General features: G+C 33.5%; 1 protein-coding gene across 5 annotated transcripts in view; it reads left to right on the forward strand.

Moving 5' to 3' along the window:
• The window catches only part of LOC106616001 (frequenin-2), a 138,850-nt gene that overhangs the window by 47,176 nt on the left and 70,446 nt on the right, over positions 1-21,228 (forward strand). For all 5 annotated transcript variants that reach the window (XM_014232443.3, XM_014232444.3, XM_070109367.1 and 2 more), the window contains one exon: positions 12,872-13,137. In XM_014232443.3, coding sequence (XP_014087918.1) covers positions 13,074-13,137 — 64 coding nt within the window. In that variant the 5' untranslated portion in view covers positions 12,872-13,073. The remainder of the gene's footprint in view (positions 1-12,871; positions 13,138-21,228) is intronic.

Genomic DNA, 21,228 nt, shown 5'->3' on the forward strand with positions numbered 1-21,228 from the left:
AGTTTGTACGATAGTTATATGGTATTGTGATCCGATCTGAACAATTTCTTTGGAGATTGCTTAAGGTCTGGCAAATATTATCTCTAAATTGATTTGTGTATTAGTAAAGAATTATAGCCAGGTACAGAGCTAAATCTGGAGAATACGGTCACGAAACGATGCAAAAACTTCTTCTGATTGTGCTTAAATAGTGTTATACACTGTTATGAAATGGTCTCGTTCTTCAGAGTGCAAAATATTTCATGTAGTCTAGCCGTTTTTGGAGCCACTGGGAACGTTTCATCATATAGCGATGTGTGGCCACTTTGAAACTTTCTAAACTAAATTTTGACAGACGCCAACGAAGAAGAATAATCAATGTTTACATCATCCAGCCGATCTTTGATATGAGTACAGGGTTTCACTTCCAAATTATTTAATTTTCCTAAAATCCGTGAATACGATAAATTTCTCATTAATTTTCTGACTCCCTTGTAGCTCGAAATTTTAAAGCTATGCACCCACACTCACGGAATACAATTTCATTTTATGATTCCATATTACATTATGAAATCTTCACCCCTTTATACCATTATGCGGTTGTAATCTCGTAACTAATAGTGCGATATCTGTCTATTAAAACCCTGTCTCCAAAAATAGTTGAAATAGTTCCTTTCCTAGACTTAAAAAAAAACGTCCTGTTTCACGACCTGCGTTTGTCACATAAAGGTCATTATTTTCAAAATAAGTTATTTAGTAGATAAAATATATTGTAATTTGATACCAAAGTATATTATGAGAAATTGTGCCTTTCAGTTATCAATCTTAATGAACCTAACGAACCGAAGCAAAATGTGATTCGAACGCGAATATAGATTTACCGATCATATATTCCTCAAGGATCCAAAATATTTAGAATCTGAAAAATAAATACTCGAATTTAAAGAAAATTTACCGACACGCTATTTAACTTTTTTATTCAAAAAATTTGTATTACCATAAACGAAGTTGTTGGCTAACAGTCTGAATGTGATATCTGCCTTGCTGAGGTATCAGGTATCTAACCTAACCTAACATCATTTCATCAAAAAATTTAATATCTTATGTTTATATATACATATTTAATATAATATATGCATAATATATCCAATTTTCCATGAGAACTTTATAGATCACTGTATATTACAATTGCATAAAGATTTCATTTTGCACTCGTACAAGTAAAATATACAAGTTATAGTTATCTACATGCATATATTTTTATATATAAACTTGTGTTTGGTTATCACAGTTTTATTTTTTGTCTATTTTCTTGCTATGCTTCCTTAAATAAAGACAATGTCAGCAGTCGTGTCTATGTGATATGCATTCCAGTTAGGAGTGGAGCAACGGAGTGAAAAATGTCTAACCATAAACGGTGCTAACCTAACTTCAGCATGTTTTGCTGATTTCGCCATATTACGCCTTTACTCTGTAGCAGCATACATATTTATATAAGACTTTTTCTTACTCATTCGTTATTACAATAATTTTTCGCCTTTATTTCCTGTTCTACTCATTACTTTCGCCTCTTGAATTTCCTCAACAACTGTGCTGATAAATTAGTGCGTTAAGTCACACGATTCTGTAAGAAGTGGTCGGGTGTAAGTGCGAGTGTGAGTGCGTGAAATTTCAGGAAAGACTCATTTTGCTGATTAAACCTGATTACAAGTTGTAATCGTTATCTTGGCAGCATTTCGGAGGCAAAGACAAAGCACACTAAGCCAGAGAGCGCAAAAGAATAGTCACGTTCGTGAAATTACTTCTGCGAATTCGTGATGTGCTGGGGCTTTACTGCCAGCGTGAAATTGTTCTACAGCTTAAAAAGGTAATGATGACATTCCAAGTTGGGTGGGCTTACATAGTATATTAAAACGTTGATAAAACAATCTGTGAAACTCGCACGCATATATCAGAAGCACGATATATTTTTATATTATTTTTCTATTTAATTTAACGCACTGTAAAAACTAAACTGTTCGCTCAGAAAATGTTAAAAATGTGGCTTGATTCCAGTATAATTGCAGCATGAGAATTGTAAGAAAATAAAATTTGGAATAACTGAATCCTTTTTTTTATCTATAAACAAGACAAAACGTCAACTTCGGCTGCATCGAAATTAAAATACCTTTCACAGCTGTATTTATATGGACATTCTATATAATACCATACAAGCATATGATTCTGATCTGACGGTTCCGACAAATGTGCGGCTCCTTGGGCAAAAAAGCCGTGCGTAAAATTTCAGAGCGATATCTCAAAAACTGAGGGACTAGCTCGCGTTTATACAGACGGACAGACAGACGGACATGGCTAAAATCGATTTAGCTCGTCATGCTGATCACTTATATATACATTTTGTAGGGCTTTTGATGTTTCTGAATGGGTATTTCAAACTTCATGGCTAATATCTGGATATTTGAAATCAGGTTTTAATCTGAATACAGTGGTGCGAGAAAAAATTATTTTTGAGAAACTCTTGACCCCAATGCTCTTGTAAAAATGATAGATTGCAGCTGTATATGTATGTAATTAATATTTATGATAGATCCACTTAAGACAAGATAAGGGCACCCTGTCTTTATTTTGGTGGAAACTCCTGTGACTTGTTTTTTTATAGGAGACTGTTCGGCCGGTGATTTAGCTATGGTAAACACTTAGGTTAGATTATGTTAAAAGGTCGATCCTAACATGGATCTCACTTGAACAGCTTATAGCCGGTCTATTGTGGTATATAAAAATCCTATAAAATTCATTATAAAGACGGAGAGCTCCATACAGAAGTTTCCCTCTCCAACCTTCCCTCCTAGGTTCGACCCATTCGTGGAAAATCTTACTGCGGCTTTTCTCCAGCGACTTGTCTTCATCCACATATGCCTCGTTGGTATTTGAGCGGAGAAACAGCCACCAGGAGTAGCTCCTGCGACGCAGGATTCAAGTTCAAAGAGGAGAGAAGTTTTGCGTGAACTTGCTTGGACCCCTTCATATACCCAACTACTCTGAGCCTTAGAGCGACCATCGCAGTAATGCACCTGTACGAAATGTCTACAAGTGCTATATTTAGAATGGCATTAAGTTCTATTGTTAGTGTAGTCCGCAGATGCCAATGGGAGCCGCTCTTTGGACACCTTTGGCTTGACTACTCTCTCCTTAATAAATGGAAAATATTTAGTTTGCTTGCTATTTTTATGGAAAGCTATTAAAATATGTTTTTCGCAATTTATTTGACCGATACGTAAGAAAAAGAGAAGAGATGATGTCGATAAAAAAAAATCGTGAATACTGTAAGCTCATAGAAACTCGCAAAGCTTCGAGGTATCCACATATTTTACTGAGCCTATAAGAGAACTTACAAACTATACCATATAAAGGCATTTGCCACCAATACTTCTTAATAAACATATGTAGTACAAGAATAAGCCAGCTTTAATTGCAAAATTAACCTCAAATGAAAGATTAAACAACGCACGCAAGAAAGTACAAAATTTCTAAGAACAAAATTGCCATCATTAAAGTATTAATGTGGCTGTGTGGTAGTAGCGAATGCAGCAGTGCAGCTTCTTAACGCCACTTCTCTGCATGCGTTGCCTCGCTATTGCACTTTGACAGCATTTTTCTCAACTGCCTTGCTTCCCTTCCCGCGCCATTACCGCCAGGTTACGCAATTTCGTAAAACTTCAACAGCTTGCCACTTGGCTGCAAATGGCAACATTACTGTTACTATCATGCAACATCAGTTTTGCGCTGCTACTTTGTGTTGTTGCCGTCAAGTGCAGATTTCTCGTGGTGAATGAATGCTTCAGTGAACCCTATAAACTGCGATTTTCCATAATGCCCTGCTAATGCTATGTTCGCGAAGCTGGTAAATTTTCGAAAGTCACGTTTCATCAATGAAATGTAAAATTTGCCATCAACACTGCAGCAGTGTAGAGTGTGGAGTGTTGGTTGTTGAGTGTTGACACTCACCGACATATTTTACAGCATGGAATTTATTGCGCTCGTGTTGCATTTGTAAGCTTGGAATTACGCATTCAACACTGTAAGATTTGCACATTTGGAGATCAGCGTTATTTTAGATATTCGAAGTCTAATCTATCCAATACGAATAATCTAGTCACTTCCTTATCGATGGCTCCTACCGTGTAAATATTCCATAAACCATGAAATTATCTCTCTCCCAGTCGACCAGCGTTCTAACTTATGAACGGTTTCTCAGAAAAAGTCATTATGCTGATAAACCCGTGAGGAAAAGTCTTCGCGAGTTCAGAAATACCCTCGTGGTTGAAGTACCTTATTCTTATACTTCTCGTTGGTCGACCACAACTCACCTATGAGTTTCAACATGGTTCTCTCTTTCTCTCAGAGAGCAGTAGTAAAGGTTGAGCGCCGTTCGAACTTACCTTTGTTTTCAGAAAACACTGGCAATTCTACGAACTTTTCTCGAGTTTGGTAATCTCTATGATATTGAGGTACCGGATTCCCCCTTGCGCAATGCCTACAGCTAAGTGGACGACAACTCACCGATGATTTTCAATATGATACTCTCCTTCACTAAGAGGTTAGTAGTTAAAGAAATTTGTTTTCAGGAAAGACCATTACATTGATAATTCTCGAGTCCGCAAATACTCCACATATTAAGGTGCCCGGTTTTCACAATCTTGAATTCCTTACGATTTTATTTGGGAATTCTTGATCACGAAATACACGACCTACATCTCTAACCATAAACGTATCCAATATTGTATATCGAATGAAAGGATTTTGAACCACTTCAATTTCTTGGAACTGAAATTATTTAAATTTCGTTAGTTTTGCATTTATACATTTCAATTTTTCATTACATTTCAGCGTTTTCTTTTAATTTCTTTATTTTATGTGTCAGTGTTAAATGAATTTTGAGTCACCGCTTTCCACTTGAATTCCTCACCTATATTTGCATGAAATTGTAAAAAATTATATTCCGGCACAGCTGTGCGCCACCGACACTTGTCAACGCCCATTCGTTGCTGGGCGATAAAAACTCGTGCACCGTAACGATAACGAGCAACAGACGTTGAAAGTCTACAAGTGGAAGTTGCAACTTATGACTTGACAGCGGCAGCCGCAATCATAGTGAGGCAGTTGACAGTAACAGAAGTGTCGACACATTCGCGTTGGTGCTACATAGTTTCAGTCTTAGTTTACGTGTTGGTGTTGAAGAAAGCCCCAAAAGGTACCAGCATCCTGTCGCTAGGTGCTACATACCAACGCATATGACATGCAAATCTTATCTTTCCTACGGATGCGGACAGAGGTGAACGCAGGACTATTTTGTGACCGAATGTGTGGAAATAAATTTTTTGATTTTATTTTTGTGTTCCTGCGTGTTGGCAGAATATTCCCTGTGCCGACTGATAGAAATTAAATTAAATTTCTGATTTGTGCTTTTACATGTTATGTAAAGAGAAAAAGGTTTTGAAAGGCGAACTCGCCTTTCTAAAATTCATTTAGAAACTTTAGACAAAATAATACTTTTTAGTAAGCGACTGTATTGTGTAAGAATAAGATGTAATAATAGTACCATTGATTCAATTTGAATAATTTAGATATACAAGTACTTGACAAGTTGAGGACTGACAAAGCCGATATCGGAAGAGCACATAAAAATTTCACAGGTATTAGAATATAGATTATATATAGAGATATAGTGCGATATTTTACGACGTGTTGACAAATATTTATTTTTACACCCTGAACAGAGTATATTAAGTTTGCCACAAAGTTTATAACACCGCTTCAGTGCAACCGAAGTTAATGTTTTTTCTTGTTTAAACTACTTTTTTATAGTTCTTCTTCAGGTTGTAATGGTCGAGTTCACTAAACTACTTGAAGTGAAATTCGAAAAACTAATCTACTTTCGATGAAGCCAACTACTTTATGGATTTTACTTGTCAAAACTGCTCGAAATGAAATTGGGCCTAAATGTTACGAAAATTATTTTATTCTTATAAAGTTTAATTTTTTTCATATTAAAATCTAAAACTGACCTCGATATTTATTGGAATCGCATGTATTTTGTGATAGTCTACTTCTTATGTTATTATCCTGTGAGGTACTAGGAATAATCTAAAGAAGTATCATATAAAAGGTAACCTTTATATTGTTATATACTTTAGACGTAAAACTGACATAATGACTGACTAAATCAGATTTAGACTTTGCCATAATATGGCAAACGTATCAAAGATAGCTTCTAGATTCTGGGAGAGCATCAACTGAAGAGTCCAAACAAAGAAACTGTTATATATTTAATACAGTTAAGTAAACATCTTTCGAAGTTCTACAAACAATTTTTCTTTTGATACCAAACTTGTAATTAATTTTGCATTAAAATGAATGAGAATAGTAAATACCCGATTTAGGTAAATTATGCACCATTTTGATCGAAAACTTCTTACCATTTTGAAGATATTTTCATATTGACACTTTTTTAGAACCCTCGTCTCTATTGATAAAAAAACTAGGATATTCGATTAGATTACTCAAGCTTTTGTGGAAGTAAATTTTTCAACAGAAAAATCATTCGCCATAGTCAAGAACACGTAAGAATCACTTTACGATGTTTCGGACTATAAGATGAGTGCATAAGTGTCAGATTCGGACTATAAGGTAGGTGCATAAGAACCTCCCAAGCCAGCTACCAAAACTTCTGACGAGTCAATATTGATGTGAGTCGCCTGATATTATCCTGATGGAACACAATTCCTCTCTTATTGGCCAAATCTGGTCGCTTCTTTGCGCACACAGCAAAACCTTTCTGATCATCAATTCTGGCTTCATTCCGTTTTCGCTTGACGTGGTCGTAAGTGACCCACTTTTTATGAGCAGTAACCATCCGCTACAGAAATAGTTTGAAATTTTGTTGCAATTCAGCAGTAATTGCAAATTAGAATTTAAACTGTAAGGACCATAAATACTGTTTAAGTATGGTTCTGCTAGAGTTCTCATTTGACATATGCTCAAAGAATTCCGAGTCAAGTAATCATAATACTTTCTAAGAATTTTTATAGTATGCACATATACAAGGCAAGTTTTAGATTACTAAAACCTTATTTGGGTAGATTATTTTTATAGGAATTCGAAGGATCTTTAAAGTAAAAGCCCTCATCTAAGTGATATGACAAAATTAAACCGAACAATATTCGAAAGTTCCTCATTTAAATCAAAAATGTCATTTTATACAAGCGAAAGTCAATATAATCAAACGCTTAAACTTTGGTTTTTGCCAAGAGTCGCTGCTCAACTGATGCTTGTGACTTAATGAAGCGTGACTCAAAATGACTGATAATGTGCCCAATTATCACGGGTATGGAATATATAGCAGAGTCAGTTCACTAAGAGGTGCTTCAGTTGGAATTCATATAGAAAATATGTTATAACTTTTTCATGGCAAACGATATATTGTATATAAAGATATCATTTATTAATAAAAAATTGTCAACAAAAAAAGATAGAACACAAATTTAAACACCCTTTATTATACATAAGAGAAAAAACTCAAGCTCACAAAAAAAAATTTAATATACATTTTTTTGTTTGCTGAAAACTTGTGGTATGAAGGCACGACTGATCTTTCCAGCCGAATAAATTTACTTGCACAAAATAGGTGTACGTGTTTAAAAATGTTATAAAACAGTTATGTGGCGATATAGCACACGCTCTCGAAAGTTCGTGTGTCAATGACGCTGTAAGTGTGTGCTGAAAATAAATCACGTGTGACAAATTTCTATGCAGCGAATATTTCGCCGCTACGAAAAATAAAAACAAAATCTAATAATAACGAATGGAGAGCAAACACATACACTCAAGGCACTCAAACCTACATTTGCAGACAATATGAACACACACACTTTCGAAACAGCTGTTGACATTTGGCAACGCAGGATGCAAAGTTACGCTAATATTATGCCCTACAGTTCAAGTATTATTACCAATAACACACAACGCTACACTTATGTGCATGTGTGTAGGCGTCTCGACAAGTTAACTAACCCCAGCCATGGCAGGTAGTCAGATGTCAGGTCCTATGGCGTGGCAACCCAAAAGTATTAAATTTTAATGCGACAAATTCAAATGACATTGACTTTCTTCTAGGCACAAATCATCGGATGTGCATATGTGTGTTATTTTTTTGTATATATAATATAACTGTAATATTTATTGGTGTATATATTTGTGTATATGAATTACAACACCAAACCCTCAAAGAACAAATATCTTATTTATAAAATATGTAAATGGCAAAAAGCTAGAATTCCAATATAACAACAAAGTGGGGTTATTTAAACGTTATTGTGAGCTTTTCTAAGCTTAAATGTTTGTAACAATATATATATATATATGTATGTAAGTGTAAATTTACATTCTTTTATTTATTTATTTGCTATGTCATTTTAGCCGCAAAGAAAGAAGCCAATCATTGTGAAAGGCAAGTGAAGGTACGCTCACCTCAGCCGCAGAGTAGAGAATCAACCACAAACCGCAAAACGAACAAATTTGTGTGCAGTTATATAAGCACGTTTTACACATTCTCAAGTTTTTATGTTCCCCGAAGCTAAAAATTCTAAACGACCACAATTTGGCAAATACTTCCCATTTCCGGTTTACCCTTTTGACTTTTACCGAATTTATGGTTATCGCATATTGCTTGAAGGTATTCTATCAACACATGTGACCGTGTATGTATTGAAATAAGATCAACGTATGTTGGTAATCAGGCAATAATTGAGTAGCGAATTTAATAGATGACTATGTAGATGTTTTTCGCTAGTATTATTTTTTCATTTCTGGTTGTTTAGATGAGAATGGTGAAATGAGAAATATTGCAGTTCAGCATTGAAAAAGGCTCACATTTTAAAATTATAATTAATATATATTTACTACGAAAAACGACGGTCGCACTATATAAAGTAATCTATATGGTGGTTTACTTAAAAAACATATTCAAGCATGAACAATATTTTTGTCCTTCTGTTAATATATTACTTCTTTTGTTGAAGCATAATTTATAGATGGCATTTTCATTGGTAAATAACGTCGTGTGATTATATTAACTGATTGAAGCGTCGTGAGTATTAGTCGTCGTATCGTTAAAAGACTGTTTTGCTAGATATGGTCGTAAAATTTGTGTCAAAGTAAATTAAAACTAATTTCGGGAGGCGTATAATTCGCCTTTTAGCGAAAACTTTATTCGTTGGTGCAAGCCTGAGGATATTACTGTTACTGTACATATTTATTTTGAAATGAAGAACTCGCTCTAAAGGCAATGGTAAACCAAATACAACATTCTGGTTTGTTATTTTGTAAGTGCAGCAAGCTTAATCCACCACCACCTATAGCTCAAGCTTTCATTTGATCTGTCTGTATATTATGAGCAATGAGGTAACAAAACCTTCAAAGCTTTGGAACAGAACTAAGGGGGTGTTCTAGTGCAGAAATAATATATATTTTTTTAATTTTCAAAGCTTAACTCTTGAAGAATATGTTCCTAAGAGGGCAACCAACGATATAGATATATAGATATAAAAGTTTGTCAAGATTTCTGAAGAACTACTTATTACTATTACTAATCATAATTTAGACCAAACTGATTTTTATACTCTTGCAACATGTCGCTATAGAGTATAATAGTTTTGTTCACCTAAAGTTTGTATAAATAATGAGGATGGCGCGACGAGTTGAATTCCGAGTGACTGTCTGTTTGTCCGCCCGTCCGCGCAATCTGTAATATATTGAGTAAAAATTGAGATATCGTATATACCTATGTATAGCTTGGTACACGGGTTACTTGGAAACAATGGGCGTTAACGGAGCACTGTCACACCCACAAAAAAAATGAAAGAAGCACTTGTGGCTAAAAATTAAAAAAAAATGAGCATGGCCAAGCCCGCTAAGAGGTATATGGCAGATATCTCCTAATAAGATACAATAAACAAATTCACTCAGGATAAATTTCTTAAGCTACCATACCGACATTGTAAAAATGGATGAAATGGGTTGATAACCGCACCCGAGATAATACAAGAAGGCTTTGTAGGAGCCGGTATAAAAATAAGACGATGGACGTGTCACCGCCTAATTTTATGTGTAATATTATCCTGACTTACTTGTGCAGTGCGAAAATGGGCGAAATCGGACTAAAACCACACCTACACAATTTTAAATTTCCTCTGATTCTTTTATTTTCCAGTATGCAAATCAAGTACCAGTGAATGTATAGGGATAGTGCGCTTAAAATAGGCCACCTTATGACCAAAAATTGTCAATAGCAGTTAACATTTAATCGAAAATGTCGGCTAATCAATGAGATTAAAATTCGATTAATCCTTTCTTTAGCTCGTCTTAGTTTTAATATAAAGTTTTACCAACGCCTGAAAGTAAGTCCCCGGCTTTCATCCTTGTAAGTTTCAAGTATAAAAGATGTTCGGTTACACCCGAACTTGGCTTTTGATTACTTGTTTTAACTACTTTTAAAAAATTCAGAACATTATTAAAAAACATATTACCAAGTCCATCTCTTTTTTCCATCCGGAATTTATCAACAATGAAGTTATCGGTAGTTTTTCGTAATGATTATATGAAGATACCAGTTTCATATATTAAAAAAATAAAAATAGTATATTTCATTTAAAAGAGACTATAATGTTTTTTTTGAGTATTATTAGTAGTTCTCATTAGTTTCATTTATTAAAAAATGAAAATGTTGTATTTCATTTTAAAGAGACTATGTTGGTTTCTATGAGTATTTATTATTTCTCAATACAAAATTGAAATGTTAGATTCTAAGAGTATTATTCTATACTTTCTCTGCACTCGTGCGTTTTTTTAAATACTTTTAAAAATTAACGAAAAATGCATTTCTAAAACTCTAATAAAAGAAACTAGTATTTTTGTAGCCCTTAACATATGTTTATTACTCATACGCTACGTAGTACTAAGGTACTACCTGCAGGCTGATAGTCTTTGTTTTTTAATAATTTCTTAAAAAAATGCAAGTCTCACTGTGCGCTTTTATAATATAATACAACGAATTCTATTGCAGTAGGGTATGCTGGCTCCCATAAAATATATAAACACCACTACAAATGCAAGAGCATATATTTCTCTATATTGTGTGCGCTACATTCAAATTCTTGCTACTCAAACATTGAATATGCATATTTTTGCATATTTATAACGTTAAAAGTCACCTACAATTACCTGCGATTTGTTTGTGTTATCATATATTTATAAACATCCATATTTACTCGACGATATGCGACTTCACATGCTACGGAATTTACTTACTTTATTTGGTTTGCTAAACTAGAATGTAGTTTTCCACTTTATATGCAGTTTGGTTGCTTTTTCTATTATTTTTAGCTGAAATGGTAATTAACAAAATTTCTGAAAGAGAAGTATAGGTCCGAAAAAATGTATGTATGTGCACCTATAAATCACAGGATTCTCGCTCGGAAAGCAGTCTACTATTCAGTAGCAGTTTTGCTTCCAGCGTTTAGCTATGTATTTCAACACAGCCTGGAATATGCATGTAGCACCAAATGTTTTATACTTCCACTGAAATTTAATTTAGTGCGTAAAATATTGAGAATTTCTTGCATAGAAACGCAACTGAGATTGTGATTAGGCGACATCATGAAGTCTTGGTTGAGTTTGTAACTTAAATAATGAGTGTTATACAAATTGGTAAAGAATTTATTTTCAATTATATAATATTAAAAGTTTTCAATGATATTTTAAGCAGAATATATTATGTGCATCTCGAACAACCTATACAGTATACAAATAAATTATCAGCGTGTCGCACTGAGTCGATTTAGCCATCTCCGTCCGTCTGTTAATATACGAAATAAACCCTCAGTTTTTGAGATATCGATCTGAAATTTTGCACTTCTCCTTTTCTAACCAAGAAGTAGCTCAATTGCCGAAGTGGCAGATATCGGACCACTATAGAAGGAATAAAGTGCTTGTATGGAAAGCTTTTTGATTTGACGGAGTATCAAGAAATACGACGCGGAAATTGTTCAGATCGAATCACTATAGCATATAGTTGCCATAAAAACTGGCCGAGTTTTAAAGAATTTTTTTGTACTTGTGAAGGGTATTTTAGCTTCGGTTCAACCGAAGTTTCGTGCTTTGTTTTGCTTTCACTTCTCCCTATTTATTGACCCAGATCGATTTAAAAATAGTTACCGAAACCAAGACAGCTGCTTATTACTCGTATTTTATTCGCCAACGGAGCTTTAGAATGCTCCAAGCATTGAGCATATAGTTGGAAAAACTGATAGAGATTTATTCTTGACACCTGACCACTCTATATCAACATTTGACCAAAGTTATGTTCCCAAAACTTTTTTTTTGTCTCAGTTTGCATATAGAAGACATTTCACAAGGCTAGATCACTATGCCAAAACTTCGACAGCAGACACTTTATCAATATAGATATAGTTACTTAAACAATTGGGATTTAGTAGTATATTTAGATGGATTTAATAGTATATTTTGATGCTATAATGAAATTAGGCTGTTAGGTGATAGAAACTTTCAGGGTTATAGACTTGAATCCAACTTAAACAGTTTCAGATTACCCACCACCTCCACCTTTAGAGCGCACATAACTATGGTATTTCGGAAAATGGCTGCGTTCCGCAATAAGCGAGGACATGCACCATTTCTTTTGGTAAAAAATTATATTAAAATATTGAAATGAACTTAGGTAATATTCGTAATACTGAGATATTTTTTTATATACACCCCTATATTTTTATATACACCCACAACGCCTCTAATCACTCTTCTCTATTTTCTTTTTCAGAACGCAATAAAAAATTACATTTTGTGCTCACCAAAGTGTAATTTTGATTCTGATAGTTATACCAAAGCCTTAAGTAACTAAAGTGTAAAGTGTTAGAAAAAAATCCTGAGATATATAGTGTATTCAAGCAAAAGTAGCTTAAAGTACATCGCAACAACTAAAACCAAAATAGTGTACACACACGTAAGCGGACGGCAGGAAAATGGGCAAGAAAAACTCGAAATTGAAGCAAGACACCATCGATCGTCTAACAACAGCCACATACTGTGAGTACAATAATAATTTATTTATATACATATATGTTTCATATAAATATGATATTTATCTATTCGACTTTACAAAACCTTGGCAGCAATTTTCAAGTTTAAAGTGCACAGAAATAGAGTTGTGCCAAACTGCAATGTCATTGAAAACGCTGTTTGTCAACAAAAAAGGTACGAATAGAAAAAAATTTCAAAAAAGAAAGCCCAAAATACCCAAAGTGCGGCACATAATTGCTTTGCGCAGTGCAAAAGGCGATTTGAAAATAACGCGCCAAAACTCCACTGTTTTTCCTTTATTTTTGCATGTGACTTCGCATAAGTGTCCTCCAAAAAGTTTCCAAATTTAAATTATAATACATTGCTGACATTGCGAAAGCTTTCAAGGCACCGAAGCAGTGCAAAAGCAAGCATGGAGAAAAAAAAAATAAAATTTGGCAGCAAAATTTTTGCCGAAAACATAAACATTTATAAATATATTTTTCTTATTTGCTAAATATGGGTATAGGTATACTCGCACATTATATGGATACAGACATGAGTTCATTCCAAATGCACGAAACAAACTCAGACATCAGAAGTGAACTGACTTGGAAGGCACTTTTGCGGTATAATTTCTTCAAAACTTTTCTTGACTCTATATTGAGATTTTTTGGCAAAGGCATTCTGCCTCAATTGGTTGGCTAACTGCTGCGCCGGATTGCGCTAGGGAAATATAAAATACAACAGAGGAGCAAAAGGCGGAAAATTGCAAAACAAAAAACATTAGTAAGCACACAGACGACAAGTGAACACAAATTACTTTTATAAAGATTAACGAAAGTTTTTGTTGTTGTAGAGTGCAGTAATTATAGTCACTTTAGAAATGAAAAATAAATCCTAACATTTTTTTGAATTTAATTAATTCCGTGATATACTTCGGATTTTCGAAATTCACATGTATCACTAGAACTCAACAGTTTATTTAATTTATAGTTACGTGTGTTTTAATTATTCAAGTGACTCGATCTGAACCTCAGAGATGGCATCATTGCTTCAGGCAATAACCCATGCCAAATTTCATGCAGATATCTTGTCAAAAGAAAAGGTGAAACTGCTACTGTGAAAGTTTAAATTCCTTATTCGCTATTTTTGCTGTTTTAACTATTTTATCGGTTTTCATGAAAAGAAAATAAGCTGAAAGACCTCAATATACAAACAGTATAAAGATGACCCTTTCAGCGGCTAATGGGGTAAGTGTTAGAAGATTAGCTTCAATGAAAACCTTTCAGCAGAAACTGTTCGTGGCTTAGGTATTCATATTACTGTGAATTTCATGAATTGTATAGTACTTTTTCTATAGTTTTAAGGTCATAATAAAATTGAGGAAGTTTCACTTTGATGAACAGTTTGTTTCTAAAGCTACTAATAATAATAATTTTAATTACCATAATTTTTGTTCACCAACTCTATATTAGTAATAATTTATGTAGGATTTTTGTACAATTGTCTTAGTATGTACGCTTTTTCTGATAAATATATTTCAAATGTTACACTTTTTTCGTATCTCATACAAGTGAAATTAAAAATTTCAAATTCCGAAAATATTCCCAAATTCTCAAAAAAAAAAAAATTATAGCCTTAACAGAAATTTGCAATGCAAAAATATGCAAAGCTTCTGCGGCGTTGCAAAAATTTATTCGATAGTGGCTCTCGCTGATATACATACAATTATAAGAGAACCCGCAGAGTGTGCACTTAAAACAAGTAGCTAAATAAATAACTGCGATGTATTGAAAATGTACTTTACGATACTGAATTGAGTGCTTTTTGATTATTGTCGGTTTAAATTTCACACGAAATTCAATGAAAAAATTAAGAGGCGCCAATTCGAGTTATACATGTAGGTATACATATACACATGCATATCTATGCAACATGCTGCTTTGAAAACACTCTACATTTTCGGATTTTGGTAAGAGTGTGGTAAACGCTAAGCTAAAATATGTAATTGAATTTTACGATTGCTAAGTGCATAGAATGTAGAATAAATAATGAAATCAAATAAAAATTTAAACTAAATGGAAAGTATTAGTATTTTGTTTCATACTATGAATATACCAAAGAAGGACTAAAGATTTTTTGTTTTTTTAAAATTGTTTGATCTAAAGTATAAATCTATATGAGTTTTCCTTCAGCTTTTCATATAAAGGGAGTAATTAAGAAACCATTTCCGCTCTTAACAATGTTTTTTGTTTTTTTAATATACGCAGATAAAGTTATGTGTCAAATGTACTGTATTCATATAGTACACCATGTCGTATGAGCAATACAGAATGTATAAATCAGTTGTATGAATACCCTGGTCATTTGATGTATAAATTTAACGGCATATAACTTCTAAAAGAAATGTCCCGTCAAAAACCATTTTTATAGAGCGTAAAATTTAAAATTAGTATAACTATTTACCTAAGCTGTAGATGTATTTGCTTAGTGCAAAATATAAAGAAGATCCCTCGTAAAATATATGGAAAAAGTAAAATGATTGTATTAGCAATGCTAACCATTGATAGTAATGTTGCCTCCATCTACAATTTTCAAAATTTAAAAAAAGTATGGACCTATTTGAAGTGAAAAATGTTCCACACAATAATTTTTTCTAGATGCAAGGGAGCCTGAAAAGCCTATTAAGAATTGATCACATTCTAAACACGACAAATTTTTTCTTTATAAAATATTTATAAAATATTATAACTACATACAAGTACATATGTGACACAGTAATATTTCGAATAATATTTGCTTTTCTTATTTGATTCCATGCAACTACGCATTTTTGTCAACGGGTTGCAATGACATCACAGTTCAGCTTTTTCCTTTGGTACATATTTCGGAATGCTTTAGCTATTTTTCAATATTTAAAGTGTTAAATAAATACCATACACATGCCAATAACAACTGATAGCATCTTCTATGTCGAATATGAGACACGTGTTTCGTTGTTTGTCGCAAATAGTTTATGTCCTCTTATTGTGGAGGCAATGTTTACTCTTTTGCGGTATTTTGCGACAACCATGGCGCCACTGTCGTTTCGTTTAAACATCATATTCTTGCTTTGCTTGACATCACGACTGGTTGACTCCACGCTTTGTGGCTCATGCGACTGTATATTAGCTGCAGTGAAGATTCACATGATTGAATTTAAGCGATTAATTTTATTATTTTTATGAACCAGTGTAGGTGTTACGGATATGATTATAAAGGTCTATGATTATGTAGGTCCTGGCTTCAGTCTCTGTTTGAGGAACAAAGAAAAGGATTTTTATTTTCTTATGGCCTCTCGATAGGCATTAGTAACTTTTGTACTAATGAAAATAATTTTCAAAACATGTATTTTATGGCATGAAGTTCACTTAAAATTTGTGAGTCCTTTTCTTGAACGAATCAAGATTCAGACCAAAGAATTCGATTTTATGCCAAGAGCGTGCTGTACAATCAATAAATGGAGCTAAATATCGGATACGGAAATTATTATTATTTTTTCCTCATAGTCACAGTTATTGTAAGATATTTGTTCAATATATCTCGCAGCTCAAAGGAAAAGGTTACGTTATTAACATTGAGTTAAGTCTATAATTCATGGCATTTGTTCAAATTTTGGTTTATTTCACTATGTGATCTTTTTGGATGCTCCCAGTGTCCTAAACACGACAGCTTTTATATGCAACACTGTAAGTAGCTCAAAAATATTCCACTTCCTTCACAAAAGGATCCTTTGCAGACGAGCAATATTAGTTAAAACAAATTTAAATCATTGCTGTGCACATTAGGCACCTTCGAAAAATTTCGTAGACATCGAAACTACAACAAGATTGGCAGCATATTTGTGATTGTTTTTAATGTAATTATTTTTCTTTCGCGAAATCCCTATTATTTTATACCATGTAAAACCTCAAAGTGAAATACCTGTTTTAAATGGAGACCTAGATTGAAAAAACTGCTCAGTTCCCCGAGGTTCTAAATATGGACTGCTTATTTGTCATTTCGAGATTCAAAGGGTTAAAACTGGGTTCATAGTTCATTAATGTGAACCACATTTCTCAGTAAGCAGCATTTCCTTCTACATACATACATATATACGTTGTATCTGTAGTTGGGTAAAGGATCATTCTCTGTATGACTAATTTATTCCAGACTTGCTAAATGTTTTACAAGATAATTAAGCACCTGAACTGTTCGATAAAATTGTTTTTCCTAGACTCGCAGCTACGAAATTGTTTGGAATGTTGCAGAAGTTTATTGGGGAGTCTACTTTATGACGAACACAAATATTGGAGTAGCGCAAAGCATTCAGTGAAGGTCCTGAAGTCATCGAAAACTTTCTGATGCGAGTCGTCCATCCACCTCTGTTAATGATGATTACATCGAAAAAGTTGAAGTCATAGTGCTAGAATCGACATTTTGGCAACAGAGAGATGTCAACAATCGACTCAAAAATTTGGTTAATGATTTAGTAATGAAGCGTTTCAATACTAAAGTCGTACCAAAAGACTTAAATTTTTTCCAAAACGACGTCGAGTTGAAGTCGCAAAGGATATGCTTGATGATGAAGCTGAGGGACGTAGGTTTATGACTATGATGTTGGAACTTTCGAAAAATCTAGCGAATGGTGCTCCAAAAAAGCCGAAACCCACAAAAATCCAAATTCGCTGAAGGCGCTAAGGGCCATCCCAATCAAAGCTTATAACAAGTGTATGGAAAATTGTGTTTAGTGTTGACATGCTTCGCCTTCAAAATAAGCGACCAATATATTTGAAGGCGGTAATGAATATTAGTATTAAAATGCATGTAAATGTATATTTTGTGTCAGTCCATGAGTCATTGATCAGATGATAATTCAGGGAATAATTTCTGGATCGGAATGCAAACTTGAACTCGACGTAGTGAATTTATTTTATGCATATGAATATATAGTTCTTCACAGAAAAATCATTAAAATAGCTGATTTCTCTAAGCAGTTATAATAATCTATAGTCACTTCCTTAGTCTTCTGCAGATCAGATAGAATATATTACTTCCTACACATTTTATACAGATTGAGTTGCCATTTGTAGGTTAGGAATGTAGAAATAGAGAAGTTTAGTATTTTCATTGAGACGTGAGGAATGATAGATGTGTGATCAGGCCATTTGGCAGAATTTAGAAGTTATACTCAGAAAGAAGAATTTCAACGAATTACAATGAAACATTTCAAGCCATTTGGGCTAAAATTATACTGTCATTAAATTTAAACTAACGAATGTTTAGTAGAGAAACACTAGATACCGCCAAGCTCAACTGAAGGCATTAATGCAATCACTTGCCCCCAGATGTATGTATTCTAGTTCTTCTGCCTTTAACCTGTTGACAAACCAATCTACTTTCCTTCTGCTTTTATTATTGTCATCTCTAATGACTACAATGAAGTTACATACACACATCTATGACCTGTGCCCCCAGCATAACCGCCAGCTTGACATCTTGCTATAAGTTGCATGCCACAGACACGCATAGAAAATTATGTCATAATGTCCAGCAATGTGGTCCGGTCGTTAGAAACTGTTAGCACAAACAGAGTTGCCACAAAAGCCGACAGTGAGTAAATTATGACAAATGAATTGAAATGCAGACAACCGGAGCGTGCAAGTTGGCATTTGTGAAAGGAAGACAAGCAAACACGGAAAAGAAAGAAAGGCGAAATGAACAGAAAATATGGAAGAAATGCTTTCAAGTAATGAAAATTGCGTAAAATCAATATTCAACAAGCCTGGCCGGTTGCACAAAAACGCAATGAATAAGCGAACGATGCAAATGCAAGCACACATACACACACACACCAATATGTATGTGCTGGTAATAATAAAGCAATGCAATGCGAGTCGACTTTGTTGTTGTTGTTGTGCATACATATTTGCACTGGACAAATACAAACAAGTCGGTATTTGAGTGCTGGCATTTCAAGTGAAAAATATCCTTTGCTATAAAGCACTGCTGGCATCATTTGAAAGCTGACTTACCGCTTGCTGTTGCTTTGCAAGTGACATGTGTGGTCTGGGATGTGAGTTTGTTGCGTATTACACAAATTGCAATGCAAACTAATTATTTTACAAGAGCGCATACGTGCTTCCCTTTTGATACTTCAGAAATTGTAACAAAAAAGAAAAACAAAAACAAGTAGACAAATCATAGCTGCTAGAGAGGTAGGAAAAGGTGGAAATTAAAAATATCGGTTAAGAAAGTTGGATTATATATTTTATGGTTTAACTTCTGATCTATCGATACTTTTCTGTAACGGATCTTTGTAACTTTTTAACTATTCTCCACTATGTATGCATATCAGTTCTGAGAATTATCAAGTGACACACGCAGTGTGAAATTTAAAAAAACAAAACAATGTCTTTCATACTTCGAAAACATTTTGTATTTAATATTTTGAAAAATTAAATTATAACACTTTACATCGATACTTTAAAAAGCTTTCTAGTTACAGTATTTTAGAATGCAGCCGTCAATGTATTCAATTTAGGCAATAAATTCAACTTAAAATAAATTTTCCTCGAACAGCATTTTTAAAACAAAATTCAACTCTTTTGACGTAAAACCACTTTATCGAATACTGCATTTTTTTCAACCGTACGTCATAGAATCTTTTCTTTAGGTTTCAGTTTCCTTCTTTTTGAGTCAAGGAAAATCAGGGGTAACTCGCAAAATATTAAAATTTTTCTTTCCTAACATACTTAATATTTATACATTAACCTTGCAAAGCAATTGAAAGAGCAATTTTTTTAACTCCCAAAAATCGCTATTTGTTAGGCTTTCACACTAAGTATGCCCCTGAAATAAATAGTTAGATTATCTGTTATGCTATAATTAGTAATTATTTTATAAATGCAGTTAGCATCGTTGAGAACCCTAAGTAAATTATCTGAAGATTAAATTTAACAATATTTGTTTCGAATTTTACAAAAATAGTCTTTAATGGCAGTCTTCGTTATGCCATTTCTCTGCTCGCTATCCTTCGACGATAGTCTGTTATAAAAACCTAACATATAAGGCAACAACAATATTAGTGAATTGAATTCGATACATGGCAGTGTGTGGCTAACCTACTAAAGTGGTACAACTGCATCTTCACCGCTATCACGTTTTGCCTTACATAATAAATACTAAATTAACTATTGTGAATGGCTTATATGACAAATTACGGTAAAATTTAGTAATAAAATGACTTCATTTCAAAAACTAGAAATGTATAATATTGATTCTGTTTGAAATTTTGCACACTTCCTTTCCTTCCCAAGAAGCTGGTAATTTGTAGGAACTGGTGATATCGGACAACTATAGCATATAGCTGCCATAAAAATTGAACGATCGCGATCAAGAGTCTAAATGGAAAGCTTTTTCATTTGAGGAGATATCTTCACAAAATTTGGTATAGATTATTGTCTAATGCAATAGTGTAATCTCTGAAGAAATTGTTCAGATCGGATTACCATAGCATATAGCTGCCATACGAACTGAGCGGTCGGAATCAATTACTTGTATTGACAACTTTTCTATTTGTGAAGAATATTATAGCTCGGTGCAACCGATGTTAATTCAAAGATTCTGGTTGCATCAGAGAGCAGTTCTAAAATATAAGATTGTAGAAGTTAAGTTAAAATATTTGATAAATAATATATACTAAATATATATATGTTTACATAATTAGCCATTGAATTCTAAGTACGTTAAACTAGCATAGCTCTTAAAGCATTTTGAAATTTTTTTAAATATTAGACTCTAGCGTAGAGCTTCCAAAGTAAAAGAAAATTATGCAAGTTTATAATAAAATTTCGAAAAATGATTTCATAAAATTTAGTAGTAAGTGATCTTAAATTATAGCAACACTTTTTTAAGAAATACTGATTTTATTATTAAAGTAAAATGTCAAATATTTTTGAAAAACTTTTGTAATTGCGCTGCTTGTTATATTATTTTAAGTAAAATATTCACAAAAATATATAGATATTTGCTGCATATGAATATAAAGCATATGTTAATTATGGTGCGCTTAAAACAATAACGACAAGGATTAAA

The sequence above is a fragment of the Bactrocera oleae genome, chromosome 5 (genome assembly GCF_042242935.1).
Source record: "Bactrocera oleae isolate idBacOlea1 chromosome 5, idBacOlea1, whole genome shotgun sequence".
Classification (NCBI taxonomy): domain Eukaryota; kingdom Metazoa; phylum Arthropoda; class Insecta; order Diptera; family Tephritidae; genus Bactrocera; species Bactrocera oleae.